The sequence below is a fragment of the Emys orbicularis genome, chromosome 5, assembly GCF_028017835.1.
Source record: "Emys orbicularis isolate rEmyOrb1 chromosome 5, rEmyOrb1.hap1, whole genome shotgun sequence".
NCBI lineage: Eukaryota > Metazoa > Chordata > Testudines > Emydidae > Emys > Emys orbicularis.
The window spans coordinates 88,435,031-88,460,346 of NC_088687.1; the positions used below are offsets into that span (position 1 = coordinate 88,435,031).

Below are 25,316 nucleotides of genomic sequence, written 5' to 3' on the forward strand. Positions count from 1 at the left end.
TGGCTCAGATATCTCCTCTCTCATCTCCTTAAGTATTCTAGGATGCATTTCATCAAGCCCTGGTGACTTGAAGACCTCTAACTTGTCTAAGTAATTTTTAACTGATTCTTTCCCTATTTTAGCCTCTGATCCTACCTCATTTTCACTGACATTCACTATGTTAGATGTCCAATCACCACCAACCTTCTTGGTGAAAACAAACATAAAAGTCTGGGTAAGGATAAAAGGGGTAAGGAGGAATAGTCTACACTTACTGTAGTTGTGCTTAGGGGAATGAAGAATTGCTGGTTCTGCTAGAGGTGATTTCCTGCTGAATGTGAAGATCTGGTTTTGCAGACAGCTGCTAGTTCCCTCCTAGGGGGAGTGCTGAAGAGGCCTTGCTGTCTTATCACTCATTTGCTGAGATGGGGTTGGGTTGTTTTTTTTTTTTTTTTTTTTGCCAGGTTGGTCTTATCATAGTGAAATTCTGGCTTCAGTGATCTATTGAGAGGAGGAGAGGAAGGGAAAAATCCTCTGCAGTAAAACATCAGAGTTAAACACCTCGGGAATGGAGATTGTTCGTAACTCGGAAATGTTTATAACTCTGAACAAAACATTATGGTGGTTCTTTCAAAAGTTTATAACTGAACATTGGCTTAATACAGCTTTGAAACTTTACTATTGTAGCCAGGGGGCGTGGTCTTCCTCCCTGACAGACTGGGAGAGAGCTGCGACTGCCCTCTGGTGGGCAGAGCCGGGACACCCATAACCACCCGCTGGAAGCAGAGGGGTGGGAAAGGAACTGGAAATATAAAAGACGGGCCCTCCAGCTCAGTTGAGGGAAAGCTGCCAGAGGAGCAGGACATCTCCCCACCACTGCTGGAGCTCAGACCCGACGGAGGCCGCTACAGCGCCAGAGTCCCGGAGCTGTTGGAGCTGCCACTAGCCATTCACCCCTGCAAGACAAATGACAACCAAGGTACCCCCTGAATGGGAGTGTAGGAGGGAGCCCAGGGAAGCCAAATAGGGTTTGGCTGCATTATTGACGGCAAGCCAGCCAGCGTGTTACCAGATTCCACATTGACCCAGTGGCAGATCACTCCGCCACTGCTAGGGCCCACTGTTGTGGGCCTGCATCCCCCTACTCCTGCCACCCCCACCCCCCCCAAGAGGCCTGCCTTGGTCTGTCATCCACCCGAGCTAGGATGCCAGACAGTTTTGCTATCTGCCCCACCAGAGAGCTGATCCCCCTAGACTGCTGTGCTGCTCTGCCTGACTGCAAGCCAGAGCCATTAACTGTTGGCTGCCCCACCCTGGCTTAGAGCCAGGGCTCACAGACTCAATTGCTGCTGGCCTGGACTGCAGGCTTGGGCCTACTAACTGTTGGCTAATTCCCCCCTGAACTGAGTTGCTCCAGAGGCATTGTAGAGAGGGGGCGTGGTCTCCTTTCCTGACGGACGGAGAGAGCCGCAACTGCCTTACAACTATGCAGAAGAAAATGCTGCTTTCCCTTTATTTTTTAGCAGTTTACATTTAACACTGTACTGTATCTGCTTTTTTTTGGCTCTCTGCTGCTGCTTGATTGTGTACTTCTGGTTCCAAATGAAGTGTGTGGGCGACTGGTCAGTTCGAAACTCTGGTGCTCATAACCCTGAGGTTCTACTGTACATAAATGTTATGTTGCTAGCTTGATTTGAGATGGGGGAGGCAATCAGATGTGAATATTTGGCTGCATTACACAAACATACTTTATATTCTTTCTTCCCTTTTGTGTAATGACACAGGATTGCCGTTCCGTTGCTGCCTGCCCCTTTTGCTGTCTTTGACCATCCCAACTGAAAATAGTATTAGCTGAAGTACAACTGTTTTCTGCAACAGTACAAGTTTTAGACTAGTTTTTGGAAATACTCTGTTGAATTAAGAGCCATAGGATCTGGGCCTTGCACAATGTAATGCAGGCACTTGAGCGTCTACTAAAAATAAGACCAAATATAAGCTAAATCAGTGGTGAAGGCCTTGTGGCTCAACATTCAAAGGTGGCTGATTGAGTCATAGTGGTCAGGCCCCAGCTCTTTTCTCAGTGTCCCTGAGTAAAGAAAGCTGGCACACTTTTTTGTTTGCTTGCTTGTTTGTGGTTACTCTAACAAAAATATTTATCTACCTGGCAAGATCGATCTAAAAATAAAATTTGTATAAACACACAGTGTATGAATGTCAGAGCTTGTCAAAGGAGTTAGACTGATAATGCTAGAGCCCTTTATTTATCTACAGATCTGGTCCAGCACAGCCAGTGGCAATGAAAGTTCCTCTATATTTCTTCATAGAAGGATCTCTTGTATGGGATAAAGTATACTGCAGTCCCTTTATCATCTTTCATCACAGAGCTACCGTCCTTTGGGGACTGATGCCTAAGCTTGCTTCAACAGCGAGAATTGATTGTGTGTTCCTCTATTTCAGATTGATACAGCTTCCTGTTACAGGTATTCTACTTTCATAAAGAGGGCCTTCTGTGTATATTGAGAACTAGTCTGTTTTCAGAAGAATTCTTCACAAAATGAAGAGGGGCAGGAGCAGTGGCTAGTGGCATTCTGCAGCTAGGCCAAGAATGTTTGGCAAAAAGAGTGAGTAGCCACAAGAAACTGACATAGGCCTTAAGGACCAGGACCAGGCACAGCTTTTTCAGTATTGGCTGTCTACAATATGGCAGGTGATTGCAGCCCAAAATACTAGGACTTATTTGTCAGATTCCAAGATGACCAAGTAATCAGATTGTAAGAATTTACCTAGACAGAATAAAGGAGGGGCTTTTCAGAATTGGAGCCAAAGAGGAGGTGGGCTCTAGAAAATGGTGAATTTGAAGGAAGATTTCTCATTCACGGTTCCAGGATGAAGAAAATAATTGCGGACAATGAGAGAACTGATAAAGGATTGCAAAGGGAGGCTGTAGGCAAGTATATTGTGCCAATACAGATTCCTTTTGATCAAATACAGAGCAGCAGATGCATCAGTCACGCCAAAGTGTGCTGCTTTTTGTTTGGTTTCTTTTACAGCATCATTGATGACAACAGTTAGCAGAGAAGAGACGTGATCTTCAGTTCTGCGCACTATTCAGTCTGTCAAAGGTCAGATTCAGTCACACTTATGTTAGGGCAATGTTGTGTGAGGACAAGGGATCTAACCGCTGCTGTGTGCAATTATGCACAGGAACTCTCCCAGCTCTAGAGTCAGCTGCAACATGCTATGGAGCAATGTTGCTGATGGATGCTGTTCCTGTTGCTTTAGGTTAAATCCTATTACGTGCCCTGTGGTCTTAGTGCTAACTTGACCCAGACATCCCTCCACAAAAGTGGTACTGGTGGGGGAGATACAGTGAAATTCAATCCACCTCACAGTAGCTATGTTGGACCTGTTATTGGCACAGTGCTGTAAAATACGTGAGGGGTTCACTAAGTCAGCTTTGTGGAAGGAAACATGGACTGGGAGAATAGGGTTTAGTAATGCAGCAGGCTAACATAATGCATGTGCAATTTCACCTACTGTATGTAATTTGTTGTACATGAGGGGTACAGTAGATTTCCTAGCCTCTGTGGGTGGATAGTGTGATCTGTTCAATATATTTGCTTTTGTACCTCTTATTCTGAAGAAATTCTCTTACACTAAGAAAAGTACAGCCTCCATAGTCAGCAGCAAATTCATGATCACACAATTTAATCTTTTAGCAGCTCTGTGTATGCACTGTAATACTGTCAGTCATCCATCCTGCACATAGCCAACATGTTTGATGTGGAGGGGGAAGTGTGTGAGATGATTAATCCCAAGGCCCCTGAGTTGAGCTGCATTTGAACTGGTACCTGCTAGCCAAATATTTACTCCACTGAGCTAACCAGATTCCACTTTACCTAAGTCGAGTGGCAGCTACTGATCTCCAGCTATGCTGCCCTTTATCAAAAGAGAGCCTGGGTTAAGGTCTGCTACCTGTTACCAAGCACTTAAGCACAAAACCAAGCAGCTACCATGACAGCATGCTGTTTCACAATATGTAGCATGCAAGTGAAAGGCAGCCTCTAGCCAAAAAGGGAATGTTGGACATGCCTTTCATTGAGACATTGGTATGAAATGCCAATTTCTTTGGGCTTGCTTTTTGGTTGGAAGGAGGCATTTCTCTTTTACTGGAAAGTCAGCTCTCTTCACCATGCTCAGAGCCAGAAAACCCTTTGGGCTAACTCCATAATCTTAAAAGCATGTTTATTTTTATTAGCTTGTCTTAATGGAGTTTGTACAGTCTTCCTGCACCATCAGGGTTGGGGGAGTTGTCATCCCAGAAAGGGAGTCTAGGTTAAGAAATGATGCATCGTATGAAAGCTCAAGTGCTATCAGGTGGAAAAAAAGCTCCCCTCTTGAAATGTCTGCTTATTGGTTTATCAGCACAAGAACTGCCTACTGTACTAACAGGTATAGACTTGTAAGTGGCCTGAATTTTGCATTACATGCAGCATTTTGAATCATGTTCCTCTTTTTGAACTTTGAATCCTGACACTCATCATTCCTCTTTCAGATGTAGGCAGAGAACCCCAAAAATCTTAATCAGTTGAACATGCAGAATTCAACAGCTGTGCAACCCCCAGCCATGGGTTCAATCCGTCAGTAGTGACTGGTCCAGGGGGAGGGTACTTACTCTAACTCTAGTAGGGGTATGTGTTTGGGATCTGAGGGTATTGAGTTCAAATGCTACTGATGACCTAATGGCTATTCAGGGTTATACATTAAAACTTATTTGAGTTTTCTTTTTAAACTGGCTTTAATTAATACAATGATAAAAACATCCCTAAAAACAACTTTCATAGCTTATTAGACACTGTCAATTATAGTTCAATGGACAACAGAATACAGATGTTCCCTATTTTTGTAATTTGTCACAGCAGCAAGTTTAAGTATTGCATTCCGGTGTTCTTTCATAGGCAACTATAGAGAAGACACTTTTATATTTGTTTTCCATTCCGTTTGAAATAACCCTTGACTCTGTGCTGCATAGCATTGGCTTACATCACTGAACAATGTAACTATGGCTCTGGGAAGTTCATGTTTCTACAGTGGCAATGCTGAAAACTTATAAGGAGCGCCCCAGAGACAAAGGAGGCAGAGGACTGGTGAGACATAAGTTGTTATATTAATTGGGCCGCTAATCTGACAGATGACTTCAGCTTTATCTTTATCTTTCTGCCTCCTACAGTCTGTTTAAATTGAAAAGCTCTTCAGGGAAAGACTCTTTCCCTGTGCCATCTTCATCCCCCCACCCCTCCCCAAAGCTTGGTCTAGGCAAATCCACTGGCTGAAGGTGCTTATGAGAGTGGCAGGTCTCTTACAATAGTTGTCAACACAGAGATGATTCAAATAGCACTTCATGCTGTGGCTGATGAGCTCAGGCTTGCTCTTCATGTCTGATCCACTACTGAGCTTCCCTCATGACCATGTAAACTGCTGTTATAAGATCAGGCAGGTTCAACATTTTGAATACTGATGTTTTCATACTTCACATTCTAAAAACAAATGCCTGATTTCTTGCATAAGCCAAATGAGTTTAATTTTTTTCCAGCAGCAAGATAACATGATACAAAAATACATAATACTGTTTACACAATACAAACAAGCAACAAGCTCTTCCCGGGTTTGTGTAACATCACTAGTTATATACACTTCTCAGCAATGCATACTCAGTGACCATTGTTCCAGAACAACTAAGACAGAATATCCAAATTGGTTTGAAATAGAGCTCTTGGAAGCTGATTTTTCTGACAGCTCAGCTTGTAAGTTGTTTTGCTACCAGCAGTAAAGGGGGAGAAATGCCATAATAGGGAGTTAAAGGCATACCTAATGTGCACCTTGGTGTTCTCCAACTTGCTTCTTGCTCTTAATGCAGTCTTGAAGGAAGGGGAGAGCATCAGTCTGTAAAGTGAGAATTTCCTCCCCCACCTGTGAAATTGTTCTGTATATTATAAATGCTTCTTGGAGATAATCTAAAGCAGCAATCCATTTGGTACCTAGTTAGGTGTGTTGCATGCAAAACACCACATTGGGCTCATAGCTGAAGCAGTGAGATAGTGGGCCAAAGTCTGATCTCCGTTACAGCTGTAGACTAGCTCTATAAAATCAATGGAAACGTTCCTATGTAACAGAGCAGAGTTGGGTCCATTGTTTCTTCCTCTCAGAAATTCATTCTCCCCTTCTGTTATGCAGTTTATCATTTATTTCATACACAGTATTACTGTAACCTGGAGCCTCAGCTACTACTTTTCAAATGGGAGCTGCAATCACTCACTCACTTACTCCTATCTGCCAAAATTCTGTATTTTGCTGCCTAACACCATTTACAGTTTATGCAATGGGATGGCTTGCACCCAAGTGGTTAGTTGTCCTACAGAAGCTTCATCCTAACTGTGGGCTGAGATGGATAAAATAAAAAAAGGCTACAAAAAGATTTTTAACCTACACAGATATTAAATTGACAATTAGGAAGGGAGTGCATAATATTGCTGTCTTGAACACATTATGGAGTAAAAGACAACAGTCATTCAAAATATTGTGCAGCATTAAATAGGGCCATGCGCTGAAACAGGCCCTGATAGAAATATATCATGTTCTTCATTCACCCTAGCTGTCAGCATTTGATTTTTGTCTGGACAAATTTAAAAAAAGACTTGAAATATCTACCGCTATATTTATAGTAGAGACATGACTAGTTTTCATTGTTTAACACCTAATACTCAAGTGATGCACTAACATTGGTATTGACAGTATCGGACCACTTTAATTGTAGCTCATGATCTCCATAAAGACATGTCTGAATAAAAATTCTAAATGGGTGTTAACCACCACTTAGCTGCACCTGGTCTACAATTACAAAATGAGTAAATGGATGGAACAACATTTAAGTTTTCAATTTTCTTTATAAAAATGCAAATTCCATCAAAATATTTGTTACACAATTTGGGTTCAGAATCTGTAAACTTAGGCTATCTTAACTAATAACTAGACCTCTGCTGGTGCATATCTCCTAGAATTGGAAGGGACCTTGAAAGGTCATCAAGTCCAGCCCCCTGCCTTCACTAGAAGGACCAAGTACTGATTTTGCCCCAGATCCCCAAGTGGCCCCCTCAAGGATTGAACTCACAACCCTGGGTTTAGCAGGCCAATGCTCAAACCACTGAGCTATCCCTCCCCCCAAGTTATAGTTATTTTAGTCTAATTTTTAATGAATATATTTTGTTAAATAGACTTGAGTGTCCAGTAATTTTAATTCATACAAATTATCTACACACCTGTGGGGGAATTCATTCTGACTTAATTATAGATCCTGGACCACATGTGGGGACACTCAGGCCCACCCAGAATCCCATTGAAGTTGGTGTCCCTCTGTGTGCAGGGGTATGTCTGTGCATCCCAAGATCGGGGCCATAATTAACAGGAAGTAGGCAACAACAAGCAGTTGCTGGTACAATAAATATAAATCATTGTGTTCTTACATTAAAAAAAAATACAAGTCTTACACGTTAGAGTGCAGTCAAGTGGCCAGCAGGTTTATGCTGATCAAAAGAATCAATGTAATCTGACAATTCCCAGTGTTACAGTCTTGCTCTTGAGTTGTTTCCCCCCCAAAAAGAATCTCACATTTGCATTGTAACATCACAACAGCTGAACCACAGGGCTTTGAAAAGAAGCTATTTTCCCTCATGTATAAAGCTTTCAGAGTGCTCATCAAACACAAGTAAGGAATAATAATTTAACGAGGGCCCAGACAGCCTTGTCCTACCATATAATCCGCAGTAGGGGGTGGTGGTGGGAACTCCATAATGATCCCCTCTCAAATTGTTCTGGCAGGCATGTGGAGATTTGCCTCTGCACACAAAACAGGCCTTAGTGATCACACACACAACGCCCATGTGTGCACATGGAGGCCTTCCATCTCTACCCCTTCCTCCCTGGAATGAGAGAGCTGCTCCAGGAACCTCTCTGAGGCTGTATTATTTTTTAACCCTTATTTCTGCAAGGCTGGAGAAGGGCTGAAGTGCATTCCCTGTTCCCAACCCACCCAAGAGAGCTGTCCACATTCTACTTCCTTCCCCTGCACAGATCCAGGGCCGGCTCCAGGCACCAGCTCAGCAAGCAGGTGCTTGGGGCGGCCAACGGAGGGGCGGCACGTCCGGCTCTTTGGTGGCGGGTCCCTCACTCCCTCTTGGAGCAAAGGACCTGCTGCCGAACTGCCACCGAAGAATGAAGAGCTGCCGCTGAAGTGCCGCAGATCGCGATCGTGGCTTTTTTTTTTTTTTTTTTTTAAATTTTTGCTGCTTGGGGCAGCAAAAACCCTGGAGCCGGCCCTGCACAGATCCCAACCCTACTGAGAGTTCTTCTTATAGGTCAGAGGAGGAAGGAGATCCAGATTTAGAGGGAGCCCCTTCTGGTATGAATTTTATTGCAGAGACACTGTATATTAAATCATATTTACTGTTATATAGTAATAGAATATTACATTACTTACATTAAAGCTAATTTTTAAGACGTTGGACATATCACTTCATATGTATATATTTTTAATGCACACTCGTGATTTTGACAGACAACGTTGCAGCTGAATAATTACTTACAAACAAATATACAGATTATGAAAGCATGAAAAATTAAAGTATTTAGTCCTTTCTCCACCCCATCTCTCTGATCATGTTGACAGTTACCAACTTTTAAATAAACACTGATACAAAGTAAACTCCTGACAGAGTAACACTGAGGAAACAAGTAGTGTGCTACGGAAATCCTGGCTGCAAAATGTTTACATGGATCATGTAAACAGTGTTACCCTCAAAGGCTAGTTTAAAAATGTTCCACATCTATAGATCATATGCTGGCACTTCCGGTAATGGAATCTATAAGAGATGTCTTCAGATGAGTAAAATTTAAGGAAAAAACTCATTCATAATAATAAAAAAACATTAAAACCATACCTGCTGAACACTTTTCCACAGAGACATTGGTCCATGTCAGATCAAAATTCTCATCTAAAAGTGATAATGGTTAAAACCATCCCAGGAGAACAATTTTGAACCAATGATCTAGAATTATTTGGTTGTAAAAGAGGTAATAATAATAATGTTTTACTGGAAACAAAAATTCTAACAACAGTAATTTACTCCAGTTCCCTGTGTTCTGAACATTTCTTGTTTCTTAAAGATTTACCTTCCTGCTATTACAAATACAGAAATAATAATGGAGATCAGTTCTATATCCTGTACTTTATCTTTCTGTTTTATATGATCCTGTGATCCAATCTGATCAACTGAGTTTTGAGAGCTGAATTCCCTATCTGCTTCTCAACTGTTCCCTGATCCCATAGTCTTACGTGCAATTTTAAAGATCCCTATTTTAATTTTTCTAGCTAGCCCACTAGAAAGTTAATTATTTTTAAAATGGTTTTGCAATTAACATACTTTGCATTTTGTGTAAACATTTTGTAATACCGTAAGTGTAGTGCATATAAAGGCACAAGACAGAGTAAGATTTGTGTCGCTGAAACTTCCTTGGTTTCAGAAACTAGCAATACACTTTTTTCTTTTTAAATCTGGCTGGTAAACTTTGATCCTATGAAATCCAACATCTGATTGAATATGTACACATCTCCTTCCTACTTTCACTGTAAAAGGTTTTCTATGGGAAACAAGTTTGGGTTTTTGATGTGAGTGATCGGATGTCCAGTGTCCCTGTAACAGAGCAAATACTACATGTTGTTATGACAATGAAAGTCTCTTTGTATGTACATCAAGTTGCAACATTTTAAATACGACTGAGAAAGGAAAGAGCTTATGTTCAATAATTAGTCTGTATTGATTACCAAGCCATGAGAAGCATATTAATTTTCTTGGGCCATGTACTTCTCAAAGTCCACAATTTAGATTAAGCACTTTTGGTCCAAATGTTTCTAAGTAACATTAAGTCCACACATTTTATTTTTCTAAAGAGGTGCTGGCCCAAACTAAGAAGCTGTATCACAACAATCCCAATTTCACAGAAATCATCCTGTGCAGCTGTAACTGAAAGCCCTAACCTCCATTTACACACACAGTCCATCTCCAATATGGGCCTCTTCTTACTACTCTACTAAGAATGAAAATTAACCTGAACTGTAAGCACACAATCCAGTTAAGTGAGAGGTTATTTCAGCAATTAAGTGTTTACAATCCAGCAGTCATATCTGTATAGGGGAAGGGGGGATACTATCTGCAATCAAGTCTACCAAAATAGTCTAAGATGATCCAACCTATTTCACTTAGGTTGATTTTAAATCATAAATTAGCTGACTCAGTCAGAATCTGAAATCAAAATATGGTACCCGACCAATCAGTAAGCTACTCCATTACCAAAAATCAATGCTGATAATGCTTTTCCATGGATAAAGCCAGCAGCACAAAATGTATAATTCTTTTTTTTTTTTAAATAACCTACTTACGGCCACTGAAATTCATAAATAATATCAAGATTCAAAACTGATGTAAAAGCATGGACGGGCTATATGTAAGGAGTTTACGTTTTCTTGTGCTATCAGAATACCAAAGTAAAAACTAGCCCTTGAATGTGCACAATAGTAAATTTTGTCCCGCTAATCCTAATGAAAGGATTCTCCCTTTCTCCTCTCATAATACTCAGAAATGTCCTTTAGCATTTTACCAGTAATTTGTGTACGTTGAAACATTCTTAATACAGTTCAAAAATATCAGTATGTCTTATGTTTCAAGCAATGACATGGCAACAGCTAATCAGCTGTCAATTTCTTCTGAGCATATCCACACAGGAGCAGACAGGAACAGCTGACTGATGGGGACTGGTTTTTGGAAGAATGCATCTTCCTTTCATCAGCAGCTTTACCTTGAACTGGAACAGAAAGCATAAAACTCCAATATTTTAGAAACACAGGCACATTTAGCAATTTAATGACATTTGTTGCAATAACTTTTACAGGAAAAAACAACATATAATGGAACATTTAAGCAGTGGATTGATCAGGGGATTGGCAATAGAGCTGCCTTCAAATCAATCCATCTTAGGCTGGTAGTGATCAAAAGTTGTGATCATCTTGTGGGTATTCTATTGCCAACTACTACGTGAAATTAGTTGGTAATCTAAGTTCAGTTCCTACAGGTATGTGCCTCATAAGAACAACTGTTACAAGTGGTACTAAAATGAACCATTGTTGTCAGTCTCAGTACACACACCAGTCTGAACGCCTACCCCTAACAGTGGTGCAAACAAGCTTGTAGCACAGTGTCAGAATTGTGGCGTTGTGCTGCCACTATAATGGTGCTCTGGAGAGAGAAATTCTTTTCTTCATTAATATCAATATAACTGAGTGAAAGTAATTTTTCACTGTTTCTCTATGAACTTTCATAGGCACAATGCAACTCAGAAAAGTTTATATGATATACATGAAAGAACTTAGTAAATTCAGATTCAGTTATGTAAGTAACAACAGAAATATTAGTCCTGGGAAAATACCTCCAAAAAGTTTTCAGAAAGAGTTGAATAAAATAATAAATTTACACCAGCTGTATTCAGATCCTTTTGTGTTAGCATTCCATGAATACTTGTATGAGTAACTTTACTTGTTAAAAACAAAACAAAACACCTCACAGGCATAGTGATTTTTAAGCAAATACTCACAAAAAGTAAGATATACAAGTATTCGGACCAGAAATCTGATTCCACGTTATTCATCAAATCAGGGACAGAAACAATAGCATGCAGGCTGTGTGTCCAATCAAAACTAACAGTTCAAATTTTGAATACTTTCAGACTGCTTACAAACAATGTACAGTCTAATAATTAGTCATAGTAGATATTCATTGGAACAAGGCAAATAATATATAAACAAAAAAAAAATCTATGTGCTACTCATAGATAATATGCAAATAGGAAAGAGGTTACGTTTTTCAAATTATTCATTATGCATTATTCACTCAATAAAAATATATTTCTTCTTCCGAATTTTAATTTTGTAATAGAAGCTTTGAAAGCTTAATATATGAACATGTGTATTGATAATTGCCATGGCCATTGTTATACTCCATTTTTTGTGACTGCAGCCATTAGAGCAATGGATTCCTTTATTTTAATGGAAAATATCCATGAATTTGGGGATTTTGCATTTGAGTGGATGGATGAGATAATAGTCAAACAATTTCAATGAGAACCTTGAGAGTTGCCAAGTTTAAAAACTGCATTTCATAAGGTATTATAAAAATAACCAGGAACTCTGATTATGACTAGTGATTTGTCATATTAGTGGTTATTCTACAGGTGATCTGAAAAGTCATTTTATGGAGTTCCATAATATGACCCCAAACTTACTTTAAAAAAAAAAAAAATAAAGTGTCTCCAGTGTTTCCTAGGCTGCCTTGCTAAAAAATCTCAGCATGTAAATGGTCCCAGGCAGACAATGACATGTATAATTAACTGAGGTGAGTGAGGCAGCTATTTTTCCGTGGTGGCTATTGTTTTGCTAAGATAAGACTGGGTTCAACAGGGCGCTTGCATGTCATTTGAAGACTATCCCTCAACAACTTTTTGAGCAGCACAGTATGGGGAGAAGGTGACCAGCCCTCTCTGGAGAAAGAAGTGGTTCGGGACTATTTAGAAAAGCTGGACAAGCACAAGTCCATGGGGCCGGATGCGCTGCATCCGAGGGTGCTAAAGGAGTTGGCGGATGAGATTGCAGAGCCATTAGCCATTATTTTTGAAAACTCATGGCGATCGGGGGAGGTCCCGGATGACTGGAAAAAGGCTAATGTAATGCCCATCTTTAAAAAAGGGAAGGAGGTGGATCCGGGGAACTACAGACCAGTCCGCCTCACCTCAGTCCCTGGAAAAATCATGGAGCAGGCCCTCAAGGAATCAATTCTGAAGCATTTAGAGGAGAGGAAAGTGATCAGGAACAGTCAGCATGGATTCACCACGGGCAAGTCATGCCTGACTAACCTAATTGCCTTCAGACGCATGTGACGAAGTGGGTATTCACCCACGAAAGCTTATGCTCCAATACATCTGTTAGTCTTAAAGGTCCCAAAGGAGACTCTGTTGCTTTTTACAGATCCAGACTAACACGGCTACCCCTCTGATACTAGGCTTAGACTTGCGTGTTTTTGCTTTATTTTGCTTGATGACTTAGTTTGTTCTGTCTGTTATTACTTGAAACCACTTAAATCCTACTTTTTATACTTAATAAAATCACTTTTGTTTATTAATTAACCCAGGGTAAGTGATTAATACCTGGGGGAGCAAACAGCTGTGCATATCTCTCTTATCAGTGTTATAGAGGGTGGACAATTTATGAGTTTACCCTGTATAAGTTTTATACAGAGTAAAACAGATTTATTTGGGGTTTGGATCCCACTGGGAGCTGGGTGCTAGAGACAGGAGTACTTGTTAAGTCTGCAGCTTTGGGGGCCTGGTTCAGATCCTGGGTCTGTGTTGAGCCAGACATGCTAGCCTGCTGCAACAAGACAGGGTTCTGGAGTCCCAAGCCATCAAAGAAAACGGGCTCAGAGGTATTTTCAGCACATCAGGAGACAGTCCCAAGGGGGTCTCAGTGACGGAACCCATCACAGGCATCTTTTTATAATTTTAAATCTAAATAAATAACTTAATGCACAGAAGTCACTGAACAGCCTTCAGAAGGTAAAAGCTTTCAATTACGACCAACCCAACGAAATGTCCGATATTTTACTGCCAATTCCCAGAACATTATCAAGTCCCTTTGCTTATTTTTCTTTGCAGATTAGGATTTCATCGACTTGTTCCCATGAATCATCAATTTGGCAGTTCCATAAAATAGACATCATTTCTTAGTTGTGGAACATCAGTGCTTAATATGCTAACCTTCTCCAGACTGTGACCCAAGACAATGCTTAAGAAGTTATCAATATGATATAGACGTCTATAGTCTCCATTATTTCTAATGATTAATGGGAATTGGCTCTGTTTCTTTTTGGCATGAAAGAACAAAACTACAAGTTCATTTATTCCAAGTTGTACCACTGAAATTATCTTCTAGGTCTTTGCCTACTTCTCTTGATCCAAAATACTATCACACAGTAGCACTGATCTAGTGGATTGAGTTCAGGGATGAGAGTCACAAACGCTTTAATCTGAATCCTAGCTTTGGCACTGAGTTGCTGTATGGCCTTGGCTAAGTCAGAACTTCCGTGTCTCTGTCTTCCTACTAGGCAATGGCAATAATAATACTTACATGCCTACATCTAAAGAGTGCTGTAAAGATTAAGTTAATTATTTAGAAAAAGTATTGTTCAATCAATAAATCTGTATTTTAGGATAACCAGGCAAAATTGTTTCAATGTCTGAGGTAGGAACAAAATTAAATTGGAAACAGCAAAAATGCTGACAAAGTGAAAATAGAAGCAAAACTACCAAGCATATTTTTAATAACTTTTCTATTGTGCAGAAGCACCTCGGAATGAGTTTAATTGCAGAGTGGCAAATAAAACACAGAAAATACTATCTTACCTTTCCTTGAATATTTAGATGCTTCCATTAACAGTGACTAGGTTTCATTTTCCACGGTTAGTCCAGGATTGCTCATACCTTTGGGGACTGGAAAAAAATAATGTTGTAAAGAAAGTGTTGTATATTATTTTTAAAAGATATTAATCAAAACAGCATTATATTTGGTTGCCAATCTTCTCCTAGTTTTGTTTCATGGTGCACTGTGTGTAAATACTGAAAAACATGTATAATTATACAACATCCACTAGTTGTAATAGTCATGAAGGTGCCATCACATTTTGGAACAAGTGATTAGCTAGAATGATCACCTCTCTGATTAAAAAATATTGGGATTGATCTTCAGAGCCAGTGAACATCTGCAATTCATATTAACCTTCGTGAGAGTTGCAAGTATTCACTCTCTATCACCATCAGGCTCATTAATAGTTAGAAGTATAAGAGGGCTTAGAACATGCAAGGGACATTTTACCAACATGCACCCTAAATATTACACTTTGTAACAATAAATTTTTTCCCTCCTTACATCTACATCAAATTAATTTGATCTCATAAAGAGAAGTCTTCAGCCATTTTCAGATTACATCTTTCCAACAAGAATTTACATTAAAATTCAATGGGTGTAACAAATTAATCTCTTACCAACTTTGCCCTTTTCGGTATTTGCACTACATTCCGTCCAAGACTGAGTATCAGTAAGAAGGTGGCTCTGGGAATCTCGTAACGTCTTTGGTGGAAAAAGGTGATTCTCACTAATATGCAATTAAAAGAAAATAAAAATAAAACAGTAAAGATAAACTTTTAGTTAATACCAATACCATTACACATTTTAAACAACTGCTCGTGTAACTGTCTTACAAAAATCTTACCTTGGTCATTTTCTGCTGAATCTTTTATTCTAATACAAACCTTCATTTTAATACAGGCTAAATTTTAGTTCTGTCACAGACAGGGTACAATCTAAAATATAATTGTTTAAAACAGAACAGAGAAACATTTAACTTACATTTTAACTTTGTTCTTTGGTAAATGTTAGGGACTGGTTAACATGTTTTTACTAACTCCAAACCCACCTAAAGATAGCGAGTTCAAAATAAGGATCACATTTCATTTATAGCTGAAAAAATGCCAGTTGCCAGCTCCAGCTAAATGTAACCGATGCTCCTTATACCAGCAGCCCCAATCTAACAGCACACGTGCTACTAGCATTCTACATCCTCTGTCCCCCGACCTCATAGAGTATGTCTACACACTAGCTGGGAGGTGTAATTCCCAACTTGGGTATGTACACAAGCTAGCTGTGCTTGAACTAGTCCCAAAACTAGCAGTGGGACCATGACGGCATGGGCAGCAGCTTGGACTAGTGCCAAATACGTACCCAGGGGCTAAGACAGGACCGTAGTTGGGCAGCTAGCCCAAGCTGCCACCCAACCTGCTTCGGCCACACTGCTGTTTTTAAGTGCTAGCTCTAGCAGAGCTAGCGCATATATGTCTACCTAATATAGGAGTTACACCTCCCAGCTGCTGTGCAGACGTACCCATGGAGAACAGTGAGAAGAGGATCTCTGCCCAATCTAGTCCACCTCCTATGGTCACCTATTTTCTTGCTTTTCAGCATGGTGCAAGAAGAATTATATGAGCAGTATTTGTTATTAATGAAAGATGCATACCTAATTAACTAGGCATTATAATTAAATCAGTATCCACTCCTTTTATATGTATTAAGTGCCACAAATGCCCTACGCTAAAAATAATATAATCATGTTTCCTTGATTAGGCTTTTAACTAGTACTGTTTTCTATAGGTAATAATTATAAAAAATTAATCAAGTGAAAATAAAGTTTTTATTGGAGAAAATATTAGAATTAAAATACAACTGCTTTATTTGACAGAATACTTCAACCTAGTCATCTGCCTCAGAGAGCAAGTGCATTCCTTTTGCCATGGCAGTGGTTGAGGTGAAATACGTCTTTTTCTCTTCAGCAATAGTGTCTGCAAAATCTCAGCAAGAACAACTGTTCTTAGTTGTAGACAGTTGGATCAACACAATCTGTCTTAGAACAGCAAAAGTTAAGAGTTTCTTGCCATGAGGAGCTGTGAATTTATTTCTCAAATAAGATCACTTTGATTTGGCCAGTCTGCTTGTTGTGTAGAAATAGCATTGAAGCAGAAGATATCAAATGTGTACTCAGTGATTTTTATCCAGTTCTGATTAATGAGTGTTTGAATATGCTAGGGAGTCACGTCAAAGACTTGATGGGATAAATCTTATGACTGGAATACTGGGATGGAAGGGTATAACTTGTTCAGGAGGTGTTGCATTGTACATCAAAAACATATTAATTTGTTCTGAGTACCAGAAGGAGGTGAGTGGCAAACCAGTTGAAAGTCTCTTGGTGAAGATAAAAGGGGAAAAAACAGGGGCAATGTCATGGTAGGGGTCTACGAAAGACCACCAAATCAGGAGATGGTGATGGATGAGGCATTTCTAGAACAAGTAACAAATATCCAAAACACAAGACCTGGTAGAAATGGGGGACTTTAACTACCCAGTCATCTGTTGAAAAAGTTATCCATCAAAACACAAAATGTCCAAGGAATGCACTGGGGACAACTTCTTGTTTCAGAAGGTGACTGGGTAGCTGCAATTTTAGATTTGATTCGGACAAAGAGAGGAATTGGCTGCGAATCTGACGGTGAAAGGCAACTTGGGCACAGTGATCATGAAATGATAAATTTCATGAATCTAAGGGAAGGAAAGAGTGAGAGCAGCAAAATAAGGACAATGGATTTCAATAAAGCAGACTTTAACCAACTCAGAGAACTGGTATAAGTAAGGTTCCATGGGAAGAAAAATCTAATGGAAAAAGGAATTCAGGAGAACTGGTTGTTTTTCAAAGAGGCAATATTAAAGACACAACAGTAAACTATCCCAGTGCAAAGGAAAGAAGGAAGAATAGCAAGAAACCAATATGGCTCCACCAGGAGCTCTTTAATGACCTGAAAATCAAAAAAGAATCCTAGAAAAAGTGGAAGCCTGGACAAATTGCTAAAGAGGAGTAAAAAAAGGACAGCACAAGCATGCAGGATAAGGCACAAAATGAGGTACACTCACAAGAGACATAAAAGCCAACACGAAGAGTTTTATACATACATTAGGAGTAAGAGAGAGACAAAGGAAAATGTAGATCAACTACTTGACAGGGAAAGAGAGCTAACAACAGACAACACCAAGATTTTGATGTGTTGAATGCCTATTTTGCTTCAGTCTTCACTAAAGAGGTTAATTGTGACCAGCTGCTTAAATATAATTAATATTAACAACAAGAGGGAAGGAACACAAGCCAGAACAGGGAAAGAACAAGGATATTTAGATAGATTAGATGATTTCAAGTTGGCAGGGCCTGACAAAATTCACTTATGGTACTTAAGGACCTAGCTAAAGCACTCTCAGAACCGTTAGCGATTATCTTAGAGAACTCATGGAAGACAAGTGAGGTTCCAGCGGACTGGAGAAGGCCAAACATAGTATCTATCTTTAAAAAGAGGGTCTTGGCAAATTATATACCAGTCAGCCTAATTTCGATTTCTGGAAAGATACTGGAACATATTATTAAACACTCAATTTGTAGAGGATAATCAGGTGATAAGTAATAGCCAACATGGATTTGTCACGAACAAATCATGCTGACAGGCTTATTGACCTAGTGGATGGGGGAAAGTAGTAGTCATGATATATCTTGATTATAGTAAGGCCTTTGACACAGTCGCACATGACATTTTCATAAGCAAACTAGGGAAATATCACGAAGATGAAGTTACTCTAAGGTGTGTGCACAACTGGTTGAAAAACCATAGTCAAAGAGTAGTTATCAATGGTTCACTGTCAAACTGGAAGGATGTATCTAATTGGGTTGGTCTTAGGTCTGGTACTATTCAATATTTTCATTAATGACTTGGATAAAAGAATGGAGAGTATGCTTAAAAAATAAAATCTGCGGATGACACCATGCTCGGAGCATTTGCAAGCACTTTAGATGACCAGATTACCTTCACAAATTGGAGAATTAGTCTGAAATAAGATGAAACAAATGGATATAAACTGGCCGTCGGGAAGTTTAGGCTTGAAATTAGACAAAGGTTTCTAACCATCAGAGGGGTGAAGTTCTGGAACAGCCTTCCGAGGGAAACAGTGGGGGCGAAAGACCTCTCTGGCTTTAAGATTAAGCTTGATAAATTTATGGAGGGGATGGTTTGATGGGATAACGTGATTTTAGTCAATAGGTCAATAACATGCCATCGCTGGTAATTAGTAACAATGGTCAATGATGGGATATTAAAAGTTACTACAGAGAACTTTTTCCGGAGGGTCTGGCTGGAGAATCTTGCCCACATGCTCGGGGTTCAGCTGATCGCCATATTTGGGGTCGGGAAGGAATTTTCCTCCAGGGTAAATTGGCAGAGGCCCTGGAGGTTTTTCGCCTTCCTCCGCAGCATGGGGCAGGGGTCGCTTGCTGGAGGATTCTCTGCGACTTGAAGTCTTTAAATCATGATTTGGGGACTTCAACAGCTGAGTCAAGGGAGAGAATTATCCCAGGAGTGGGTGGGTCAGCTTTTGTGGCCTGCATCATGCGGGAGGTCAGACTAGATGATCATAATGGTCCCTTCTGACCTTAAAGTCTATGAGTCTATGAGAAATTCAATAAAGGCAAGTGCAAAGTACTCCAATTAGAAAGAAAAATCAAATGCACAACTAGAAAATGGGGAATAACTGGCTAAGCAGTAGTACCACTGAAAAGGATCTGACAGTTATAGCTGATCACAAATTGAGTATGAGCCAACAATGTGATGAAGTTGCAAAAAGGCTAATATTCTGGGGGTGTATTATCAGGAGTGTTGCATGTAAGACACAGGAGGCAATCGTTTTGCTCTACTCACTGGTGAGGCCTCAGCTGGAGTATTGTATCTAATTTTTGGATGCCACACTTTAAGAAAGATGTGGTCAAACTGGGGAGAGTCCAGAGGAGAGCAACAAGAAGATAAAATGTTAAGAAAACCTGACACGTGAAGAGAGGCTAAAAAACGGAGCATGGTTATTTTTGAGAAAAGAGTGAGAAGGGACCTGATGACAGTCTTCAGCTATATTAAATACTGTTGCAAAGAGGACAGTGATCAATTGTTCTCCATGTCCACTGATGGTAGGACCAGAAGTCATGGGCTTAATCTGCAGCAAGGGAGATTTAGAAAGTTTTTCCTAATATCTAGCCTAACTATAAGGATAGTTAAATACTGGCACAGGCTTCCAAAGGAGGTTGTGGAATCCCTATCACTGGAGGTTTCTATGACCAAGTTACACAACACCTATCAGGGACTCTCTAGATATACTTGGTCCCGTCTCAATGTGGGGAGGATGGACTAGATGACCTCTCAAGGTTTCTTCCAGCCCTACATTTCTATGATTCTATATCCTTAGTGAAGTCAGTGGACAGACGTAGGACTTATATTGACTAAAATTAGCCTTTGGAAGGCTAAGCTGCCAGACACACGTATCAAGTTGTGGGTAAGCCCCTACTCAAGAACTCATGTTTGAACATTAACAGTCTCACCAAATATCAGGCTCTCTCAAGCCTCCCATTTGTAGGAAAAGTAATTAATAAAGGTGATGAGCCAAATTCAGATATACTTGGTGTCTAAAAAAAATTTCTAATCTTTATAATCTCTTCTGTTATTGCTTTGTGATTGAATCTTGTAATTAAAGTGTCTAATATCCATGGCCAGGAGTGCTACAGCAATTAGTAAAACAACATTAATATAGTGATTTTATATATTATTGCTACATATTTAGGAAAGCTTTTCCATTTTTCTAAAGTTGAAGAGCTAGACAACATTTCATGTCGTGTAACAAAATAGTAGGTCAGGTTGTAAGAAGATAATGGTCTATTGATAAAGAAATACAATTTTATTTGGACTTATCATGAATGTTAGAATTACTGACTGAATGCAGCTTGATCGCCTTCTACTGATCTCTGCCAACATTAACAAAAAATATCGGACACACTTTCAGTTACATAAGAAATTGCTAAAAATTGTGCCACACAATGTTAGACAAGCGCTACTGTTATGTAACCATATCTACCTAGGTTAAGAGGCATTTACATCAGTTTATACCAGTTCTGAAATGATTGCAGCTGTGAAAGGTACTATCACTAGGATTGATAGTGGCATCTAAATATGAGTGAACCTGACACTGAGACTGACAATTCTGGAATCCCACATTGGTAAAGGCTAAGAATAATACAGAAGTAAAAAACACTGATATTTTTTGGAATTTTATCATTTGTATTGCACGTTGCCCCAAAAGCACCACTCAAGATTGTGCAAGATGCTGCACAGAACACAAAAAGAAAGAGCCCCTATACTGAAAAACTTGGAACTTAATTTGGGAATATCTCAAACAGGCTCACCAATTAACTGTTTTAGTAGCTATTCAAAGTACAATTTGTTGTGGCTAGATAGACAGACTGTCAAAAGTCGGGCTGGGAAACAGCTAAACTGAGACAAGAAACACAGCTGATAAAAAAAGGAAATAGAATGTATTGCTCCCACATTCAACAGTATTATTCATACGGCATGTTAGGGAGATTGCTTTGCCGGGTTTAAAATGATGAAGGTCTGAAACTGAGAAATCAGCTGAATTAAAAGAACTTTATATAGATGCCTTAAATTCTGTTTCTTAGTAGGATACTTTTTAAATGCACATATATGACCGCATTAGTGATAACTGACTAAAAATAATAAGCAAATGAAAAGTGGAGAAATTCATGGTATGACAGGTAAATGACAAACTTAAGGCAGATATAAACAGACATACTTTTTGGTTGTTGAATTAAGTCCAACAGGTGTGGAAACTTGTTCAGGATCTTGGTTAACAAGACAAGTTGGGAAGGAGCAACCATCTCCTAGACTACAGAGAAAAAGAAGTTTAGAATCAGTGTAGCACTTCTACAAGCAAAATAAACAATACTTCAAATATTTATTTTACAATTCCTAATTTCAAAGCACCTGCTTTATTTCACACAATTTGGTGTAAGAAAAAAGTATTGCTGACTACTTTCTGATATCCTTATCTCATGTATTAAAGGACAGTATTTTTCTTCCAAGCATACCTTGTAAATACAGGGAGCAGCCAATATTTCTTCTCATCACCAAACACCTGTCTTAGATTTTTGCTGAAGCCCAAGCTAAAGCCATTCTTGTCTGTTCCATGGCGAAATATAGGTGCTCTGAATGCCTCTAGAAAATGAGATAGGTTTGTCATATTTCCTGCCTAAATACATTTTTAATTAACACCCACTGATTATTTAGATAATTATGCTGGTAACTACAGGCTTATTGGCCTTTTTGGCTATCAATATTTCCTTTTGGTGGAGGCTCCATAATGCCAGTTCAGGTATTGTGCTGCCTCCCAAAACTACTTCCTTTTGAAAGGTGAAGACACTGGTATTAGTGCCCAATTGCCATATCTGGAGAAGCCCTACTGCTGGGGAGGAGGCAGGAGTTTTCCCTTGTCTGACAGATTCAGTAAGCCAGGGAGTTGTGTGGTGTAAAGAGGTCTCCCCATGTAACTGCCCCATAGCAGAGTCCAGCAAGGTAAAAGAGGCCTAACTGAGGAAATTTTTCAACCCATTCTCAAATCAAACAACTACAAAGGGAGAAAAAGGAAAGGAGCCACCCACTTTGGCATTCAGTTTCCCTCACACACCTGGACGGATGTGAGAAGTCCACTTTTACTCCTCAGACCTTTATATAAGGGCCTGAGATCTTCATTCTACCCTTTTAGGGTTGTGTAGGGAAATTACTGCACCAACAATAGGAAGAGAAGAGACAGTTAAGTCTAGCACAAGGAGCTGCAGTGTGTCTGATCCAGAGCGCGCATTCACAGGAGTTCTCCTTCCACCATATAACTCTATAGCTGGGTCTTTCCCTTATTGGCCTTATGTAATAAGCCAATCATTTCCTTGTATAAAATTTACTGTCAGTACACAAGGCCCTCTTGGGACACTGCAGAGATTTTCTTTTTTATTAGGCCATTAGCTTACAAGTTGAAGAAGTGCTGAATGTGATCCAGAAAATGTATGAATTAGTTATAACTTGTTATAAGAGAAAAATATATCCTTGCTCCCTAGGGAAACTGGAATCCTGCTAGTAACAACCATGCTTAAAGTTGTGGCCAGCATAATCTTAACTAATTTAGACAGGACCTGATGTATTAAGAATATACCTCAAAGTAAAGCAGGAAAGAAGAAATGTAAATATATATTTACGTTTGATTAAATATCTAATTTTTGTAGTTTTATATTCCAGTTCCCTTACACTAAAATAGCATATGCTTGTTTATGAACTCACAAATCTTGACGGGTGCAGTTTATTCTACTTATTTTATTAATGGCTTTTAAATAATCTGACTCATATTTCTTCTCTCATTATGACCAATTTGAATCACTTTCCCACACTTGTTATTTTCTAAACTGATGTTAGATTTCCTGGGATATTGTGAAAGAGAAACACTAGAAGGAATGGGCTTGAAGCATACACAGACTCCCCTACAACTGATACTTAGTCAGAGTGTCCTGTTAATATCTGCATTGGCAGGGGAAAAAAACCCAGATCTAATCCTTCCACTCCCCTGCATCAAACTCAGTGTGCATCAAGAGAAAGAGTTTAGAGATCTAGAAACTTGTTGCTATCATATTGCTGACTGAAATAACGAACTAACAACAGAGAGTGAAGGTGAGAAACACATATACTATGTCTACACTACAAGCTATGATGAGAGCTAGTGCAAGTACACCTCTACCCCGATATAATGCGACCTGATATAACACGAATTCGGATATAACGCAGCAAAGCAGTGCTCCGGGGGGGCGGGGCTGCGCACTCCGGCGGATCAAAGTAAGTTCGATATAACGCGGTTTCACCCATAACACAGTAAGATTTTTTGGCTCCCGAGGACAGCGTTATATCAAGGTAGAGGTATATATGTACACAAGCAGGGGAACCACACTCCTAGCTTGTAGTGTAGATGTAGCAAAGATATCTTTTAGGACCCATCTATGCTACGACTATACAGTCAGGAATGCAGTTATGGATGTTGCCAAACATGGACGTGGCCAAATCTGTTACCAGGCAATGGAGACACAGTTAGGCCTCATCCAGGCTACCAGTTTTAACCATATTGCAACTGATTATACTTTTAATATAGTTAGGCCTTTAGACTGTGGTACCATCATCCTGAGTCTCTGCACTCATTTACTACTAAGAAAGCAAAGCGGCCTTTAAAATCCACCTTTTTTGTGTGATTCATCATGTGATATCAACAGCTTGATACGACTGGAATAAGCACAAAGGTAATAATACTCATTGATTGCAATGTACACTATGACATTACTTACCTAATGTAGATTTATTCTTGCTGACTAGCCAACAATGATAACCAAAAAGAGAGGATAAACTGACTGAAAACATGGCTGCAGCAAAGAATAAAAACATGATATGGAACTTGGCTTGAGTATCAGGAAGGCCATTCTATAAAGAAGGAAAGAAAACCAAAACGTTAAGGCAAGGAAAATAACTACTCCTTCAGCCATATTAATAATATCCACTCAACCAAGATCTGGGTCAAGTTCTGCACTGACTCTCACACCCCTATGCAACCAGCATCTTCTTAGAGAGAAAGGACCATATTGTACCCCCCATGTTCTTTCAAGAGGCATGAATTAGAGCAGAATTTGGCCTTTTCAAGAAAGAATATACAGCAACTCCTCACATAAAGTTGTAGTTATATTCCTGAAAAATGCAACTTTAAGCGAAACAATGTTAAGCGAATCCAATTTCCCCATAAGAATTAATGTAAATGGGAGGGTTAGGTTCCAGGGAAATTTTTTTCGCCAGACAAAAGACATTATATACATATACAGTATAAGTTTTAAACAATTTTAAACAAAGAATTTAATACTGTACACAGCAACGATGATTGTGAAGCTTGATTGAGGTGGTGGAGTCAGAAGGTGGAAGAGGGTGGATCGTCTGGCTGCTCCTCTTGCTGAACTTTCCCAACTCGAAAAAACACATCTAGAGATTGTTGTTTTGCTTTCCTTTTTTTCCCCTTGGTAAATTTCTTCATAGCAAGTCATTACATGACCAACTGCCCTAATCACTTTGGAGCTGCGTTCCCTGTCAGGATCATCATCACTAAGGATTTGCAAGCCAGCTTCAATCATTTGGAAAGCTTCAGAAAGATGTTTGGCAGTCAAATTCCAATGGGTTGGTTCTTCCTTACTTCTTGGCCCTCTTCTTCCATTGCTCTCATCACCTCTAGTTGCATCAGATCTTCACTGGTTAGCTCTTCTCCGTGGGATTGCAGAAGTTGTGTAACGTCGGCTTCTTCTACCTCATCAAAACCCGCTTTCTTGGCCAAGCCGAGAATATCTGTCTTCATAGCGGGGACAACATTTTAAAATCCTTTTAAGTCATTGACACATTCAGGCCGCAACTTCCCCGACACACCATTCACGCATGCCTGAGTAACTTCTGCCCAGAACTCACCGATGTTATTGATGCACTTGAGGATGTTGTAGTCATGCCAAAATTGCCGAATTGTAGGTTTGCCTTCCCCATCGGTGCCTCTGATGAGCTAGTTGAAAGCACACCATAAGTAAAACACCTTAAATGCAGCGATGGATCCTTGGTCTATGGGTTGGATGAGTGATGTGGTGTTAGGT

The 25,316-nt window shown here is 39.7% G+C and overlaps 1 protein-coding gene across 1 annotated transcript in view; it reads right to left on the bottom strand.

Moving 5' to 3' along the window:
• Window positions 1-10,749: 10,749 nt before the first annotated feature.
• The window catches only part of ZDHHC2 (zinc finger DHHC-type palmitoyltransferase 2), a 42,818-nt gene continuing 28,251 nt past the window's right edge, over window positions 10,750-25,316 (bottom strand). Inside the window, exons 7-12 of the mRNA XM_065404979.1 lie at window positions 23,988-24,120; window positions 21,702-21,828; window positions 21,407-21,499; window positions 15,178-15,287; window positions 14,539-14,625; window positions 10,750-10,893 (exon numbers count right to left, since the gene is read on the bottom strand). Of these exons, the coding sequence (XP_065261051.1) occupies window positions 14,576-14,625; window positions 15,178-15,287; window positions 21,407-21,499; window positions 21,702-21,828; window positions 23,988-24,120 (513 nt within the window). The 3' untranslated portion in view covers window positions 10,750-10,893; window positions 14,539-14,575. The remainder of the gene's footprint in view (window positions 10,894-14,538; window positions 14,626-15,177; window positions 15,288-21,406; window positions 21,500-21,701; window positions 21,829-23,987; window positions 24,121-25,316) is intronic.